Here is an 18,312-nt window from a genome sequence, read left to right on the forward strand (position 1 = left end):
TCAGCTTCAAGGTCAGTCTTTAGAGACCTCTGCTGCCCTCCACCCCCATTCCCAGTTCCTTAACCCAAACTTTCTCCTTTCCGGAGTGCACTTCAGTGATCTCCTTTCCTTGTTTAATGGCCACTGCAGCCCCGCCCCCATGGATGACTTGAGGGTAGATTCACCCTCCTTCAGAGCCTGCCTCAAGGACACAGGCCTGTCCTTCACGGGGACCTCCATAGCTACTGGGTAATTAGTGAGTAGCCGGGTTTCCAGAATTCATTGCTGTGAACAGAGCAGTGATGCACACAGGCCCTGTGTTTAAACGCCCAGTGAGCCCTGTCCATTTCCCCCCTCTCTTTTACTGCATATTTAAAGCCATTTTTAGTTGTTACAGAAGGGGACCAAGCACTGAGCTGGGAGCAGGGGCTGGGACTTTCTGCTCCTAGGTCATTCTTCAGCCTTGGGCAAATTCGGTAACTGTAGGGTCTCACTTTTACGCAGTGTAAACCGCATGGTCGGCCCCAAACAAGATAAGATCCAGGAATTCTCTAGAGTTCAACAGTGGAGGTGGGGGGGAGAGGACCGGAAGGTCAAGCCTGGCATTTTCAGTCATTTCAAGTGACCCCAGAGAGGGTCACTTGGAGACTTAGTGGCCGGACACCCCACTGCGTACTCCAGCTCTTAGGAGTGGCCTGCTTCTCGCTCCTTCCTAAAAATTGGGGTCACATCTCTGGACCGGAAAGGCTCCTAGTATTTAAACCAACGGGGGAGGCCCTTCTCCCGCTGCCCCCCACTTTGGAGCTCCCACAACTTCATCTCCACCCTAGTTTGCCCCCCGACCCAGGCCCTCGACTCTCCCCACGCAGGGCTCCCAGGATTCGGGGATGGACAGGGCTCGGGTCCTGGTCCCTGTTAGTGGGGGCTGCCTCTCCAGAATGTGCAGGGGACAAGGGACCCGAGGAGGGGGCGTCTTATCCGGACGGGAGGGAGGCGCTGCGCGCAGCCTCCTGGAGCAGGTACTGGGACCCGCGGGCTCACCCCCCATTGCGTCACCCGGCAATTGATTGAGACATCACAATCTGGGGGCCGGGACCCGCGTCTCATCACTGCTGGTTTGCAACCAAACAATCCAACCAACAAACACCCCGGAAAGAAAAAAAAAGAAACCGGCCTGACCCGGCCTCCCGCCCCGGCCCCGCCCCGCCCCGCCCCGCCCCTCGCCCCCCGCCTCCCGGGGTCCCCGCCCCCGCACGGGGGAGTGAGCGCGAGCCCGGCGCCCCGCACCCGCCGCCCCGCGCCCGCTCGCTGCCCGCCCGCGGCGGGGGCGGCCCCGACAGCGCCGCCCGCCCCTCCCGCGCCCCGCCCGCGCCCGCCGCCGCTCCAGCTCCGCGGCGCCCTCGCCGGGTGCGTGCCGCTCGTGCGCCCGCCCGCCAGGCTCTCCGCGCCCGCAGCCCGCGCCGCCCTGGCCCGGGCCCTCCCGCCCGCGCTTCATGGCTGCGCACGAGTGGGACTGGTTCCAACGCGAGGAGCTCATCGGGCAGATCAGTGACATCCGAGTGCAGAACCTGCAAGGTAACGCAGCCCCGGCTCGCCCCGGGATCGCCCGGCAGGACGCTCGGGGAGCCCGGGTCGCCGCTCCGACACTTGGCAACTCCCTGGCGCCGCCCCCGCTCGCGGGCAGCTCACGGTTCCTGTCATTTGCCTTGAGGTGGGGGGCTGGAGTTGGACACCCGCCCCCAAGCCCCAGGGCGTCGGGCCCGGCCAGATTTACAATTGCCCAGGGGGTGGGGCGCCACACGTGTGTGTGTTGGGGGGACAGGGCTCGCATTTTCATTAGGGGGACGTCACCACTCCCTCCAGCCACCGCTGCGAGTTTGGAGAAGTTTGTGTTTGGGCTCTTGGGGGCGGTGGCCCAGGTCAGGGAGGGGAGGAGACAGTGCGACTCCGTCTGTGTGTGTGTGTGTGTGTGTGAGTGTGTGTGTGTGTGTGTGTGTGAGAGAGAGAGTGTAAGAGTTCGCGCACTTCTAAGTACCTTCGAAGCAAGGGGAATTGAATGGTGGGCGGCGCTGAATTCAGGGGGTGAGCTGGGGAGAGGAGGTCGGGGTGCGGATCGGATCGGTGAGGTCAGGCAAGCACCCATCTCCACTGTCCACTTTGCTGAGGGAGCTGCCCCTCCCCTGCAAGATCAGGACTCCAACTAGGGAGAGCGCGAGAGTCCAGCCCGCCACCACGCGGACCCTGCCTGGGCACAGGACATGGGGACCAGGGCGTCTACCTGGGAGGCAGCTGAGAAGAGGTGAAACAGAAGCTCCCGTGGTGTAGAGCGGCTGGGGGTGGCGGTGCCACACATGAAGTGTGTTTCTCTTTCGAAAGAATTTATTCAATGTGGAAACTTAGAAAGCACAAAAATATTTGAAGGAAAAAAGTCACCCATAATTTTTCCCACAACCTACCCACCCAAAAGGGAGCTCTTCCTCGTGGAAGTGTATTTCCAGCTGCTGCTGCTGCTGCTGCTTCTTCTTCTTCCTCTTCTTCTTCTTCTCCTTCTTCTTCTTCTTTTTTAAGTACATGGGCTTTGCAGAACTGGATGGAACACCACTTCCGGCCCTTCTTCACCCACCTTGACCTGTACAGGTGAAGTTTCTGTAGCCACTTCGCCTGCAGGCATGGGTTTCTAGAGAGTTCAAGGTTAGGAGGGGCTGGGAGCCAGCTGGGAGGCCTGGGCAGAGAGGTGATGGGGCTGTTGGTGCCCTCCCCCAGCAAGGGCAGTGACTACTGTTAGAGGGCAGGGAGCCCCAGCCGCTGGGGGATGGCGGAGCAGTTAGGTTTAAACATTACACCTGATGGAATGTTTCCTGGGAGCCCAGGTGGATCTGGCCCGCCCCTAGCTTGGGCAAGGACAGTGCTGGCAGAGGTGACCTCAAAAGGAGTTGGTAGCCTCCTGGGGTGGACACTGGAAACTGCTCTGTGCTCTTCTGATCTCTCTGGCCGTGATTAAAGGAGGAGGCTTGGGCTGGGGATGTTGAAAGTGTCTCTTTTGATGATAAGCCAAGTGCCTGGATCCTGTTGCCTTAGAAAAACTGACATCCTATTTGGGGGTGGGCATTAGTGTCTTCTGCTGAGATACCATTTTGTTTGAACTGTCAGGGTGTGTGTGTGTGTGTGTGTGTGTGTGTGTGTATATCTGTTCTTAGGCAATCTTTGGGTATTTAATAAGCACATACTAACCAATGCTTGGTGCAACAAGTTCCTGCATTCCTCCAGGATTAGCTCCTGGTTTAGAGAAGACTGACGTTGTGAAGAGATGCCCGGCAATATGGGCATTAGCTTACAACCAGAACAGTGGGAGAAGGCTTCACAGAACAGGGACAATTTGAGATGGGTCCTGGAGGTTGGGTAGGAGTTCACTGAGTAGGCTCCTCCCCCTCAGCTCCCTGTGAACTGTCCTCACTTTTAGGGAAATGTCAGTTACAATGTAAGCATCAACAGGCTTCACCATTTAAAAAACAAACTTTTAAATGTATATGTATATGTATAAATGTGCACATATTTTTAAATTCGACAAAACTTTATATATGGGTACATCTGTGTAACAATCACCCAGATCAAGATGTAGATTTCCAGTACCCTAGATGGTCAAGTACCCTAGCTCCTCCTTCCCAGCCAGTAACACAGCCCCTGACAACCAAGGGTACTAACTTGATCTTCATTACTGAAAATTACTTTTGCCACTAGAACCTGATACTCAATTGAATCCTACAGGATGTACCCCAGCCTTTTTTTTTTAGCATTGTGCTGGTGTGATTCCTCTGTACTGTCACCTGTATCTGGAGTTCCCTTTCTTGCTGAGCACTACTCCATGGTGTAGATGCCACCGTTTGATGACCCTTTCACCTGTTGAGGGACCTTTGGGTTGTGTGCAGTTTGGGGCTATTATGAATGAATGAAGCTGTCCATGTCTTTTGGGGGACATTAGCACTGTAGAGTTACTGTGTCGGGTTTTGTGCTTTGCTTAGCATTGCTGAGAAGAGACTGGGAGTGGAGTTGGGGGCCAGCATCTGTCTTCTCTTGATTTTTCCTTTAGTTTCCTGACTGAATGCTTAATAGGCATTTTCTCTCCTTGGTTCTGTGGTACTCAGGAAGTCTCAGCCAAAGGGCAAAGTCCAGAAGGTGCTCTGCACTGAGCTTAGAGCATCTGCCATAACTGGCTGTCGGGTGTCGGCTGGCTGCTCTGTGCCTGCATGATCAGCTTTGGGGGCCACCAGCGGGGTCTTGTTCTTCTGAACTCAGTGCAGGTGGCAGTTGAGGGAGGCAGGTGGAGTCCAGGCAGAGGGGCTGCTGCTAAAACTTGAGTCCCTTCTTATAGCACAGGTAGCCACAGTCGCGATGGAAGGAGGGCCGCAGCGGGATTTTACGGATCTGTAATCATAGGGCTTGAGAAGGATTCCCGGCCTCCATCTGCAGGCAGCAGCTGCTGTCAGGGTCAGGCATTCCTGATTCTTTTCAGAAAGCTTCAACTCTCTTGGGGCCCTGGGTTGGGGTAATCCTGGGGTCAGTAATGAGGTAGCCCTGAGGTTATGGCCTCTGGGATACTGCATTTCAGGGAAGAATGGTTTAATAATAGAGCTTTATTTTTCTATCTTTTCATATATCTATGTGTTTAAGTTGACTTAGAGGAAGCTTGGCCTCTGCTCACTTGCTCATCCAAGGCCTTGATCTCTCGCCCTGAACTGTGGGATTCTGAAATCCATGCAGTATGATCTCTTCTGCCCCACAAAAAACATTGGAATGAAGATTTCTAGACCTGTCTGTGGAGGTCAGGGTGAGCTGGGCAGAATGATGGCCCCTGCCAAGAGGCCTGCCTCTCACCTTCGTTTGTCTGATTCTGGAGCAGATACGGTTCTCATGCATATGTGAACATGCATTGCTCATAAAGGCCTTCGTCAAGGAGGAGCCCTTGGAAAGGGCACGGACACGTCCCTCTGGGCAGACGGCCTGTGCCACCCTCACAGGGTCCCTTGCAAGAAAACGGGGGTGGTCCAAGCTGTTGACCTTTTTGGAGAGGAGAAGATGGAATTGCGGGTGTTGGCAGCCTCTGCCAGGTGGTCCCCGATTCCTTGGAGCCATATTGGAAGGCAGGGACATATTTTCTCAAATTGACGCTAGAGGTGGTGAGTTAATAGGTCTATGCCTTAGCTCCCTGCCTGGCTGTTGGCTACGAGGGCTCCGGTGTCCTTCCAAAGACAACCTGTTCTGGCTGCTCCCTCTCTTTTTGCCTGAGCCTCAGGGTCCAGCTCAGTGCTCCACCAGTTCTGGGGGTCACTGTACTATTGGACAAAAAGGGATGTTGGGCCAGAATTTAAAGAAGGTTTCGTTCATGTGTGAAGCCTCCAGCACCCAAATAAGCCACAGCCCTTCTCTGCGCTGTTTAGCGCGTAGCATCTTGCAGACACTGGGGATGAAAGCTGGTTCTAGTCTCTGCCTTTCAGGAACGTGAAACTGTCATGGGCACCCAGCCAGACTGGAGCTTGAATTTTCTGATTCTAGCGGTGCAGCGGTCAGTTCTGCCTTGGGCCGTCCCCTGTCGTTCTGGTGCTTTGGGGCTTTGATGCTGTCATTCTTGACCTGGACTTTGAAGGCCAGAAACTTGACTGCGTAGGTTCTGCGTTGCACAGAGCAGAAGGTAGAGAAGGTACTGGAAGTGCTTCAAGGCAGGCTCAGAGGCACGACAGGGCCTGCGTTTTCAGAAGGATCAGCCCTGGCCCACTTTCTCTTGTTCCGCTGCCTCAGGCCCAGGCACCTGCGTTCCTCCTGCGAGCTCAGACTCCTCAGTGACTGACTTCTTTACAGCTTTCCACCCACCACCCAGCCACTGGAGCACTTTATTAAAGCCACCAGCAGGTTTTGTGACCTGCAGCAGAGCTTCCCAACCCGTGAGCTGAGGGCCGCAGAGTGGGGGCCGGGGCAGCTCTTTGGTCCACCCCAGGACAAATGGTACTATGGTCCTATGTCACCATGAGAAAAAGGCTAGGTTGCACTGGCTTACAGGATGAAGTCCAAGCCCTGGGGCCTGTTGTTCAAAGTCACCTGTGGCCTGGCTCAGGATGCCACACCAGCCTTCTCTCCCATAACTCCACCGCCTCCTGCACCCACAGCCCGCCCCTCCAGTTCCTTATCTCCCCCTGTTTACCTGTCTAACTCTAGCCCTTTGGTTCACACAGCAGGGGAGCACACAGCAGTGGGACGGGGATGCCGCTGTGGTCACTGTGAGCCAGCAGCCAGAGAAGGGATAGAGCCAAGGAGGGACCTTTCCCATTCCCACCTCCCCCAGCTCTTAGAGGGCACAGCAAGTGCGCTGAAGATTTCTACATAAAAATCCAAAGGAAACCAAATGCAGAGGTTTCCTGTCAAGGAACTGCCTGCTAGGGCACTACCCCTGGGGCTGTGGCTGCGTTCTAAGGGATGAATCATCATGTAGAAAGTTTCTTTCTGGCTGTGGCTGGGGTCAGGCCCCGGGCTTTGAGTTCACTCCTGGTTACAGGCAAAAGGCCGTGTTCTAGTGCCAGCTCTGTCCCTATCTCATGGTGTGGATTTTTCTCCAGGGGCTCTTCCAGGTGGGGCGTACTGCAGCTGGGGAAGCCACAGCCAAGACCCAAAGGCTCAAGGCCTGAGCCGGCGTCCTGGCTTTGTTGTGAACTTGCCGTGAGATTCTGAAAAATCTCTCTCCCTTGCTGTTCCTTAGTTTCCTCATTTGTAAAATGAGAGGGTTGGGATTATCTGAGGCTCAAATCTACCTCTGGGAAGGTGGTCAAGGAGTGGGGGCCTGGCAGGTGCCCATCTCGCGCTATCTACATTCCAGCCCCTGGCATGCATGCATGGACGGCTGGTGTGTGACTCTGGGCTCTACTAAGCACAGCTGGCTGCATCCTAGATTCTTTTCACTGCTGACCGCTGGAGACTCACTTCCACCAAGTGTCCTGGGTGGAAAATGTTGCATTTCATAAGCTTCGCTATATGGGTGTACATTGTAAATGATGTGCATTCTTGACTTGTCCTTGGCTGACAAGTTGAAGGTACCTGGGGAGGTTTAGTGGCCGGCCCGCAATAGGGGCAAACAAGGGGCTCTGGGCTCCACCCATGCCCATTTGTACCAAGGAACAAGTGTGTTCAGGGGTCAGGTGAAACCAAAGCCCATCTCGCAAACGGCTTGTCAGCAGTGGGAGGGAAGCCCTCGGTCCAGTTGGCAGCAGATCTAGGGAGAGATTTCACCACGGAATCACGTGTCAGCAGCTAGGCCTGTGCATCAGAGCGGCCCTGAGTGGCCTGCTGACCCCACAGCCTCATGGGAGGGGCGGGGTGTCTCACCAGAGCTACGGCTCTGGGGAAGCAACCTTTTGCCCAAGAGGCCCAGATTCCATGAACTGCCCTCCCTGACCTGTGGAACACTCTGGCATTTAATTTTTCACTGGAATAGCTGAGGCTTTGGACAAAGTCCGTCTGCCCACAAGCTGTAGATCACATCTGCCCTGTGTCTGAGGGGAAGAGAGAAAAATAAAGCAATTGTCTTTTGGGTGATTGAACCATTAAAAGTGAACTTCCTGTTCCCATAGAAACCTTTCTATAAATTTTTTTTCCTTTCCCCATGTCTTTTTTTTTTTTAAACAGTGGTAGATTGCATTAATCACAGGAGGAATTAGAGGCAGCATTGGAAATCACAAGTGCAGCATCAAAAAATCTTGGACTTTTTCTTCCTTACCAGTTTGTCTTTTTTTCCTACTTTTTTCTTTCTTTCTTTTTTTTTTTTTTTTTTTTTTTGAGGCGGAGTCTTCCTCTGTCACCAGGCTGGAGTGCAATGGCATGAACTCGGCTCACTGCAACCTCCGCCTACTGGGTTCAAGCAATGCTCCTGCCTCAGCCTCCCGAGTAGCTGGGACTACAGGCGCGCACCACCACTTCCAGCTAATTTTTGTATTTTTAGTAGAGGTAGGATTTCACCATGTTGGCCAGGATGGTCTTGATCTCTTGACCTCATGATCTGCCCACCTTGGCCTCCCAAAGTGCTGGGAGTACAGGTGTGAGCCACCGCACCCAGCCCCTACTTTTTTTTTTTTATCAGAGTAGGGATTTGCAAACTATGGCCCACAGGTCAAATCCAGCCGCTACCTCTTTTTGTGAATAAAGTTTTACTGGCCCATAGCCACACCCGTTCATTTGCATATTGCCTATGGCTGCTTTTCCAGGACATGGGCACAGCTGAGTAGTTGAGGCAAAGAAACCAAAAAAATGTATCACCCCGCCCAGTGTCGAAAAAGAGGAAGACAGAGAAATGAAAAGTGTTAGTAAAATGCTCTCAGCAAAAGGAAAGGTGTGTGTATGTGTGTTTGTAGTGTATAGCTCTGTGTGTGTGTGTGTGTGTGTGTCTGTGTCTGTCTGTCAGTGATGTTTTTGCTAAAGTCAGCTGCTCTGCCTTGGAACAGCAGCCCAGGATGAAGGCCATCAAGATGCCCCACATCCCAGAACTGAGGGGCTGCCTTGGAACCCCTGCCTCGTGCCTCCCACACTTGTCACTGTTGTCCCACAGTTGATTCTGTACCGAAGAAAGCCCCAACATCTGTGGGACAGGGGATCACCCTTCTTTCCTACAGCAAGTTGTGAATATAGGGGTCTGGGAGGCTGGAATCAGGTTGGTGGGGTGAGGTCAGCCAGCCTCCCTGCAGAGTAGAAAACATGTGTTCTTGTCAGCAAGTATCAGGCTCCTATCCAGAATATGGCAATCTGGAAGACTTCTTGTAGGAAGTTAGGAACTGTATTTTCTAAACCCAGACTCAGGGCACATGACGAGTAGAAGATGCTTCTGGTGATGACAGCAGGGGATGCTTGCTGTATGTGTGGCAGCCCAGCCTTCTTTTCCAAGGGCTGCCTGTCTGCCCGCTGTACATTTTGAACCTGCTTTGGACATGGACTTACCCACTTGGAGCCTGGTCCTTTGGTCATATAACAGTTGTTGAGTCCTCCTGAAACTCTGGGAGCTGGGGATGGAGGGATGGGTGGATGGGACATGCTAGGAGTTCTCAGTACAGAGAGGACAGGGGTATGGTGAGGTTGAGATCAGCATGTAGGAACTATGGGTGTTCACCGTGGGTGCTGCAGGAGTGTGGGGTGGGAAGGGAGGCCCAGTCTAGCCTTTAGGGGGATATTTGCACAGCTGGACTGCCTGTAGGTTTCTCTGTGAGTTTGGTGGAGACTGGGGTGGTAGCAGCAGGCCTGAGCTGAGAGTGTACAGACTTGGGCTCTGGTCACAGGGCTGTCACCACCTGACTGCAGATCCCTGGGGAGGCTTCCTAACAGGGCAGGAGAGTGGAACTCAACAGGAAGCAAGAGACCTGCGTGAGTCACAGACTCTCTACCCAGGAGGCCAGAGAACGTGTGATGTCATGTCACCATGGTCGCCTTTATGTCCTGTAGCCCTGGGATGGAGAACATGGCAGAGGGTGAGACACAGAGGAAAGTCTGCCCCATGGACCCACAGGGTAGGGGAGTGTGTGGTGAGGGCTGTGGGGTCAGGGAGAGCCCCTGCCAGCTCCTCAACACGATGGAAGCCAGGGTTGGGCCGGGAAGTGCCAGATGGTGCGTTCCAGAGGGGTCCATGTGGTTGACCTGCACCTCTTCTGTCCCTCTTTTTATTTGGTTCCCCTGTGTCCCACTATTTCTTGGAGATTGTGGCCCGCTGTCCCCCAGGCACAGGAAAACCAAGGAGGATTTGGGGAATTTAAGGAAGCCCCTGGGTCATTTTGGTGTCGACCAGAACTACGTTCAGCTCCTGCAGAACTGTAGACCTCTGGGTCTAACCGAAAAGGACCCAGGGCCCCAAGCATGGAGGCATGCCCCACCCCTGCTTTCCTCTCCTGGGGGGTGCTCCATGCAGCCAGGAGCCTTTGTGATATTTATATCCCTCTTCTTTTAAAAACTATTTTTAATTCTCCATGGTATGACATACTTAAAAGTAGTGTTCTGAGCCCTTCTGGCTGAGAACTGGGGCGGCGGGTGGGGAGGGGGCTCGGAGGTGACCTGCCAGCTGGTGGTGGAGGAATCTGAACCCTCAGATGGTGCCGCTCACGTGCCCCTTCCCTCACTTCCCATGTCCCGTCAGTCCTGGCCCATCTGGGCCTTTCCACGCTTGCCTATTTTACACATATCCTCCTTGTTAGTTGCCAGGACCACTGTCTACCTCCCTCCAGCACCCCCGTCCTGCTCCGCACCTGCAGCCCGGTGACATTTCTCACACCCCGTCCATCTCTCCCCAAAGCCTCTTTGCCCTTGGGAAGAAGCGCTGCTGGGTGCTCTGCCCCCCCCCCGCACCGCCTGCCCTTCCTTGAAGGAACTGGGCCACAGCTGCACCCAGGTGTCTTCTGGTTTTGCCCACAGGCCACGCTATTTCCCCCTTGCAATGCCTTTGTCCACACAGTCCCTTCTGCAGAGAATGACTGTGACTGTGCCCAGGACATCCTTGGACCCTGTCTGTGCCCTTCTGGGCAGAACTCACAGCGCTGGGATCTGGACTCCCTGGGGCTTCTGAGCCCTCTGAGCCCACCTTCGGAGCCCTTCTGAGCCCTCTGAGCCCACCTTCTGAGCCCTTCTGAGCCCTCTGAGCCCACCTTCTGAGCCCTTCTGAGCACTCCGAGCCCCCACAGATGCCTTCTGAGTCCACTCAGGGGTCTAAGTAGACCCCTGAGTGGAGCGTATGCATCTTTGTCCTTCCAGCCCCTAACACGGAGCGGGTCTTCAGAACCGGTGTAGGCTAGACAAGGCCTCCCCTGGAAGTTGTCCACATCCTAATCCCCAGAATTGGTGAATATGTTCTCTTCGTTGGTAAAAGGGACTTCGCACATGTGATTAAGCGAAGGATCTTGAGATAAGGAGATAATCTGGGATTATCCAGTGGACCCAACTAATCACAAGCCTCCTTATAAGAAGGAAGCAGGAGGGTCAGAGAGAGAGGGGAGAGGAGCTGTGATAACGGAAGCAGAGTTGAGAGTGGTGGGGCTGCAGGATGGGGTCCGGCGCGGGGAACGCAGGGGCCTGTGTTAGGCATTGCTCTAAAGAAATACCTGAGGCTGGGTAATTTAGAAGAAAAGTTTAATTGGCTCGTAGTTCTGCAGTCTGTTCAGGAAGTATGGTGCTGGCATCTGCTTCTGGGGAGGCCTCAGGAAGCTTCCGATCACGGTGGAAGGGAAGGGGAGCCAGCACAGGGCGCACCTCCAACACTGGGGATCACATTTCAATATAAGATTTGGAGGCGACACATACCCAAACCATATCAGGCCTCTACAAGCCAGAAAAGGGAAGACCCGGATTCCCCTTTAGAATCTCCAGAAGGAGCACAGCCTTGCCCTTAACCTTGGTTTTAGCCGGTAACACCCATACAGACTTCTGACCTTCAGAACTAGAAGAGAATATATTTGTGTTGTTTTCAGCCACTAAGCATGTGGTAATCTGTCACAGCAGCCATGAGAATCTCATATACAAATGAATAATAAATGCCCATCAAGCCTTCCCCACCTCCGTAGAAGAGACACACTGGGGAGGTATTTGCACAGCTGGACTGCCCTGTAGGTTTCTCTGTGAGCTTGGTGGAGACCAGAGGGGGGCAGCAAGCTTTAGCTGAGAGTGCACAGACCAGGGCTGTGGTTACAGGGCTGAGGTCACCTGGCTGCCACCACCTGGCTAGAGAACTCAGAGGCTTCCTGGCAAAGGTCAGGAGTGGGCTTCAGAGGAAGGGAGAGGCCGGTATGAGCCAACAGACTCTTTACCTAGGAGGCCAGAGAAGGTGGTGGCGTCATGTCACAGTGATCTCATCTATGCCCTGTGGCCCTGCGATGAGAGGGTGGCATCATAGTGTCCTCTAGCTACGTACCCTGTTGTGTCGCTTCTGGGACTGAACATGTTCTGGCAGCAATAGCATCTCTGTTCTAATCCTTGTGTTCTTCTGGAGTGGAGATGCGTGAACCCTGGAAATGCTGCTACCCTAGAGCAAGCCGGGTCCTGGTTGTGTTGGGAAAATGAACTTCCACTGGATATGAAATATCACAGTTTGTTTAGAAAACAAGAGAACATCATTAAAATATGATTTAATTACAATCATTAATATAACTAAAAGTTGTAGACAGTTTCCAACTTTTGGTAATATTACGTCACATATTGAAAGTCCCAGGCTGCACATGCAAATTACAAGGGACTTCAATTGCTAAAGAATGGAAAAACAGTCCTAATCCTGCCTCACTGTTTCGGTGCTGTTGAATGATGTCATGCTGGTTTCCAACCTCCCTAGCCTCCCCCTATGGGGTTAGCCCCACAATCTTCATGGCCCCAGTTCCCTTGATGTCTCCAAGGTAGGTTTATCAAACCAGTAATGATCATGGATAACCACACTTCCCTTTTTGATTTCTGTTTCTACTTATTTTTGTAGAACAAGGATAAAATGCAACTAAATATTCCAGTAGTATTCCAAATACATTGCCGTGTGGCTGAAAAAGTTCCCCCATGCGTGAGTACAGCTTCTTTCTTGTCAGGCCATGTTGGAGGAGTTGCAGCCCGAGTTACAGAAGACAGTCTGCAGTATTGTTGTTGTTGCAATACGTGTAATATACAGTACAGATTGTATAAAAATCAATTAAGTTGCCCGGGTGCTGTGGCTCATGCCTGTAATCCCAACAATTTGGGAGGCCAAGGTGGGTGAATCACAAGGTCCAGAGATCGAGACCATCCTGGCCTACCTGGTGAAACCCCATCTCTACTAAAAATACAAAAACTAGCTGGGGGTGGTGGCACGCACTTGTAATCCCAGCTAGTCTGGAGGCTGAGGCAGGAGAATTGCTTGAACCCAGGAGGCGGAGGTTGCAGTGAGCCGAGATCGTGCCACTGCACTCCAGCCTGTCGACAGAGTGAGACTCCCATCAATTACTTCAGGGACTGTCTTTATTTGTTCTAGGGTACTGATGTGATCATGGGGAGTGTGTGCGGGGAGGAGGTTGGTAGGCTGCAGAGAGATGACTGCAGTGCAGGACCCTGTGCCAGGTCTTTGGAAGAACCCTGATGGTGGGCATTATTAATTTAGCTCGAGAACTAAGGCTGAGTGACATTGTCACAAGTTCCAAGCCATTGAGCTAAGAAGTGGTAGAACCAGGAATCAGAGTTAAATCTGGGAGGATGAAGTCAGTCAGGCCTGGGTAGTAAGTTGGGATCTGAATTTGGGGACATGGAGAGAGACTGTCCAGCACTAGATCGAGGGCCAGGTGGTGCTGGAGAGGGCAATTGACTTGGAACTCAGAAAGAAAACTGGACCCTGACTAAGGGATGTTGGGCAAGAAGTCAGCCAGCCTTGCTGTTGAGCCTATCACAGTCGGTTCAGTGGCCCAGCTGGCTCTGTTTAGTTATTTATACACCAGGTTTCTTGAACTAACAAAGGCTGACTTCTTGACTGAAGATTCCTGCCTGGTAATTTTCCGGGATGGGACTCAAAAGAGTGGGGATAGAGATCCCATCCGAAGAAATTGAGGAGATGAAATTCTCATAAACTTGAATGGTGGCAGAAGTGAGCAGAGGCAGCCGTGGGGACCACCCTCAGGTCCCCACATCATATTATGGTGTTGACTGATTATAAAGCAGAGCCGTCTCCATTATGTCATTTAATGCTGATGTAACCCTCTGGGGTCCCAACTTCACATATGCAGACTTCAAGGGCACAGGGGCTCAGTGGCTTTGCTCTGTTCTCAGCAAGTAAGCAGAGGACGTGAGGTTTCACAGCACACTCTGGTGTCTCCAGGGACTTGCTGCAGTCCCCTAGAGTCACCAGCGGCTTCCTGGAGGGCTGGTCTACAAAGGCTACTTACTCTCCTTCATGTACACAAGTGTGGTGCTCTCTCTTGGAAAGCTGGCCGGGCCTTTGAGCTTAACGCTGATCTAAAACAAACCAAACGTGTTACCTCCCAATTCAAAGCCAAGGGCCTTGGGCTCTGAGAGCAGGAGGTTGCCCCAGGCAATGGCCTGAATTGAGTTGCCAGGAGCACCATGGGCAGGGGCCATGAAGTAGCATGTGACAGCTGACCTGTAGGGGAAAGAGATGTCGCAATGCCATGAGGTCAGTGATGGGCTGCAGAGTGGGTGAGGAAAGTAAGAGGGGCAGCAGGAAGTGCTGGAGTCATAGGCTGAGGCTGTGTGGGTAGGCACTGCTACACTTGGATTTGTTGTTAGTGATGGCTTGTTTACTGTGGGTTGCCCGGGTAGACCAGAAACCCTATTGGGTCAGGCGCTGGGGTATGCCCTGGCCACCATTATGACCCAGGCTTAGAGAGTGCTCAGTTTACACTGTTGAATGGATGAATGTGGAATCAAAGGGAGAGTGTGGATGCTGGGTTTGGCAGAGCTGGGTCTGAGCCTGTTTTTAGTATTGACCAGCTGTGGGTAGCTGTGAACCCGACCATGTCTTTTTGGTGGAAAGGGATGACAGCCTCAACTTCTCCTGGTGGTTAGAACATTCAGTGAGGTCGCATGCCTTCATCAATGCCTGTTTTCCCCATCCCCTTGCCTTTTTTTTAAGGTTTGTCTGGAAAACAGTGACATCCAGGCCCGTTTTCCCTGGAGGATATGGCTTGTATTTTTTTTTAAGCCGATGATTTTAGTATTTTCTTCCATGTCTCTAAGTAACATGCATGTATTTCTTCATCTTGATGTTTTGGTTCTAGGCTCCAGTTTCTTACTAGAAACCGGTAGAAGGTAAAGATGTAGGACTCTTCTTTACCTCCTTTAACCTCAAATCTGCCCCCTCTCTCAATTTCCCAATAGGTTTTCATCATAATTTTGGTAAGATCAGTAATTGGGGTTTACACTGTCACTAGTAGGTCAGTGCTCTTCAGAGCTTAGTTGTGTAGTAAATGATGGTCACTTTTCCTTACCTGGTCTGCTTTTTGTTTTCTTTGGAATTAAAAATTGCCTGCTGTTGCTGGTAGTGGTGGGGGATGTACTTATTAATTCATCTGAAACTCTCTTACTGTTCTAGATGTCTCCTTAAGTTGTTTGGGTGCATCAGGTAAAGTGTCTCAGTTCTCTCTTCTTTTTTTTTTTTTTTTTTTAAGATGGAGTCTCACTCTGTCACCCAGGCTGAAGTGCAGTGGTGTGATCTTGGCTCACTGCAACCTTTGCCTCCTGGGTTCAAGTGATTTCCCTGCCTCACCTCCACTTCCCAAGTAGCTGGGATTATAGGTGTGCACCACCACACCCAGCTAATTTTTTTGTATTTTTAGTAGAGCTGGGGTTTCACCATTAGGCCAGGCTGCTCTCGAACTCCTGACCTCAAGTAATCCGCCCACCTTGGCTTCCCAAAGTGCTGGGATTACAAGCATGAGCCACCACACCTGGCCAGTTCTCTCTTCTTGAGCAGGGCTGGGGCTCTGACCTGTGCTTCCCTCCGCACCTTGGGCCCAGCTGTCACCTGGACTGCCTGTCACTGTCACCTGCGGTCCTCCTCACTTCTCTCCTGGGTTAGATCTCCTGCTTCCTGCCTTCCTCTGACACCTTCATCCCTTGAATACAGTGGCACATCCTCCCTGAGACAGAGTGCCTGGGTGGTAGATTTTCTGAGAATCTGCACATGGGAAAACGAACATACTCTCTAATTCTTGATGGCTACATTAGCTGGGCATCAAACTCCAGGCTGGAAATGATTTTCTTTCAGTGTATTGAAATGTTCCTTGCTTCATTGTCTGCCTGCTTCTAGGTAGCTATTGAGAAGGGTGAAGCCATCTCTGACCCTCTGTGTGCAGCCTGCTTCATGCTCTCTGGGAGCTCACAGGAGCCTTGGTTTGTCCCCAGCATCTTGAGACATCAAGATAACCTGCCTTGGTGCTGGTCTCTTTTCATCCATCATGCTGTGCCCTTAGTGAGACCTTTCTATCTGGAAACTATCCTTCAGTTCTGGGAAATTTTCTTGGACAATGCATTATGATTTCCGCTCCTTGGTTTTCTGACCTTTTAGAACTCCACTTATTTGGATATCAGGCCTCATGGGCTGATCCTCCAATTCTCTTATCTTTTCTATTTTTTAATCCCTTTTGCTTTTTGTTCTGCTTTCTGGGAAATTCCATCAATTTTACATTCCGTATCTTAACTGGTCACATTTGTAATTTGTGAGAACTCTTTCTTTAGAGAGCCTTCTTGTTCACGACTACAGTATCTTCTCTTAGCGCTGTGGACGGTAATGATGGACAGGGCTGGGGCGGAGCTTTGAGAGGTGGCTCACACAGCGCTCAATGGCGTGCAGTTAGGAATCCTGGCTCTGCCACTTACTAGCTTTATGATTTTGGGCAAGTTATGTTGCTGACCTCTCTCTTTTTCAAAGGCCTCATCTGTGCAGTGGGAAGAATAATACTGATGTCTGCTTTGGGGGCTGTGCTAATTGCATGAGTTACTAGATGTGAAGGACTTAGAGCAGGCCAGGCGCACACTGGATGTGACGGACGTGTGCACTCCTTCTCTCTGCACAGTTATGTCTCGGCTTCGCTTGATCTGAAGCTTTCATGTTAGAGGTTTCTTTCTTTACCTCGTAGTCCTTGGTTGCTTCCTCATAGTTAAGAGGTGGGGACTAATAAGCATTCTGTAGGTCCTGAGCACAGGAAGCTTCTCCCATAGGTGCCCACTCGACTGTTTCATGGGGACCCCCATGCTAGTATCTTTAGGGCTTTCCTCCTGGGCTGCTTGGACTCCCCACGGAAGGGTCTTACAGTCTCCTGTCTGGAGGGTCAAGACCAGGCTGCTGGGGGTGAGGAGTGGGGGGTTCGGGAGCTGCAAGAAGGAAGTGAGCTTGAGGGGGATTGGCCCTCTCTGTGTAGTATGTGTAAAATCACTTAATCTGCTTGTTTTCAGTACAATTTGCATCGAGATCTTCTCAGTATTTTTTTAACCTCTTTAGAGAATAAACTTCCAGTCCTGTGCCTGATGGAGGAGGCACAGTCACCCAGCTGGGAGACGTGGGGGAGGGGACGCATGGATCCCGCTGGTTCTTTCCTCTCATCCTCTTAGTACGCCCCTGAACTTTAACCCCATTTCCAGAGATGCTGCCACCACTAATTCCTGACCCTTTGGGACTTCTGGGTTGTAAATTGGCTTGGTTTTCATCTTTCCTTGCTGTCACTGAGGATGCAGATTTTTTTTTCTTTTAAGACAGGGTCTCTCTCTGGTCACCCAGGCTGGAGTGCAGTGGCACCATCACAGCTCACTGCAGCCTTGGACTCCTGGGCTCAATCAGACCTCCTGCCTTAATCTCCCAAGTAGCTAGGACCACACGTGTGCACCACCACGCCTAATTTTGCTTATTTTTTTGTAGAGACAGAGTCTCACTGTGTTGCCCAGGTTGGTCTCAAACTCCTGAGCTCAAGTGATCCTCCCACCTTGGACTCCCAACGTGCTGACAAGTGTGAGCCACCGTGTCTGGCCGAAGATGTGGATTTCTTTGAGTTTGCCAAATTCGTGACCACTGGTCCTTCTTGCTACCCCCTAGAAATGTGTTGCTGTCCCCCCTTCTTCTGTTCTTGCCATCATTGAGTGTTTATTATCTTAATACATAATGCATACGTCAAACAAAATCCCTTTCCTCTAGGCTTAAATAAAGTCGGGAGATGGACTGAAATTAGAAGCCCGGCTGGGTCCGTCCTCGTCTCTGAGAAATCTCTCTCTCTCTTTCCAAGTGTCTCAGAACAGCCAGATGGGAGGCTGGCAAACAGCTAGATGGGAGGCTGGCAAATGGGTGCTGCCATCATACTAGCTCTGAAGATTCCAAGTCTGCAGATGCCCGCTGGCTACGTTCATTCCATTTTGACCATTTTCCAGGCTGCTGCTGAATACTGGTTACCAGGAGAAATCAGGGGATTGCAGAGGAGGCATCAGTCACACCTAATGGCCATTTTCTCAGCTGCACACTTTGGTTCATCTGTGGCATGAGGTTTAGGGACCTATATGGGGTGCAGCTGCAAAGGCGGGGGACACTCTCTAAAAAACTCCCCGCCAAGGTCCTCCTAGGCCTCCAATGGCCCATTGGTGGGCTGAAAGCTCTTCTGAGCCTGGCTTGGCAGGGGTGGGCCTGGGGTGAATTTGACACCCTGGTCACTATCGTGCACTTGCTGTGATGGCTGCTATTTTAAAGCTGCAGCCACTGCGGCACCTGGGTGCCTTGGCCCCTTGGGAGAGAAAAGTCACACTGCTGAGGGAATGGGCTGTTTGCTAGAACGTGCATTGTTTGGTGCTGGAGTCCTGCCTGCTTTCATAAAACCTCCTCAAGCC

At 52.1% G+C, this 18,312-nt stretch overlaps 1 protein-coding gene across 3 annotated transcripts in view; it reads left to right on the top strand.

Annotated features, from left to right (window-relative positions):
- Positions 1–1,362: 1,362 nt before the first annotated feature.
- Positions 1,363–18,312, top strand: part of CLMN (calmin) — a 130,710-nt gene continuing 113,760 nt past the window's right edge. For all 3 annotated transcript variants that reach the window (XR_004271709.1, XM_032287505.1, XM_032287506.1), the window contains exon 1: positions 1,363–1,554. Coding sequence is in view for 2 of the 3 variants with exons in the window: in XM_032287505.1 (XP_032143396.1) it covers positions 1,473–1,554 (82 nt within the window). In the remaining variant the exon portion in view is untranslated. The remainder of the gene's footprint in view (positions 1,555–18,312) is intronic.

Source organism: Sapajus apella, unplaced genomic scaffold (genome assembly GCF_009761245.1).
Source record: "Sapajus apella isolate SASKATOON/1434 unplaced genomic scaffold, GSC_monkey_1.0 scaffold20, whole genome shotgun sequence".
Taxonomy (NCBI): Eukaryota; Metazoa; Chordata; class Mammalia; order Primates; family Cebidae; genus Sapajus; species Sapajus apella.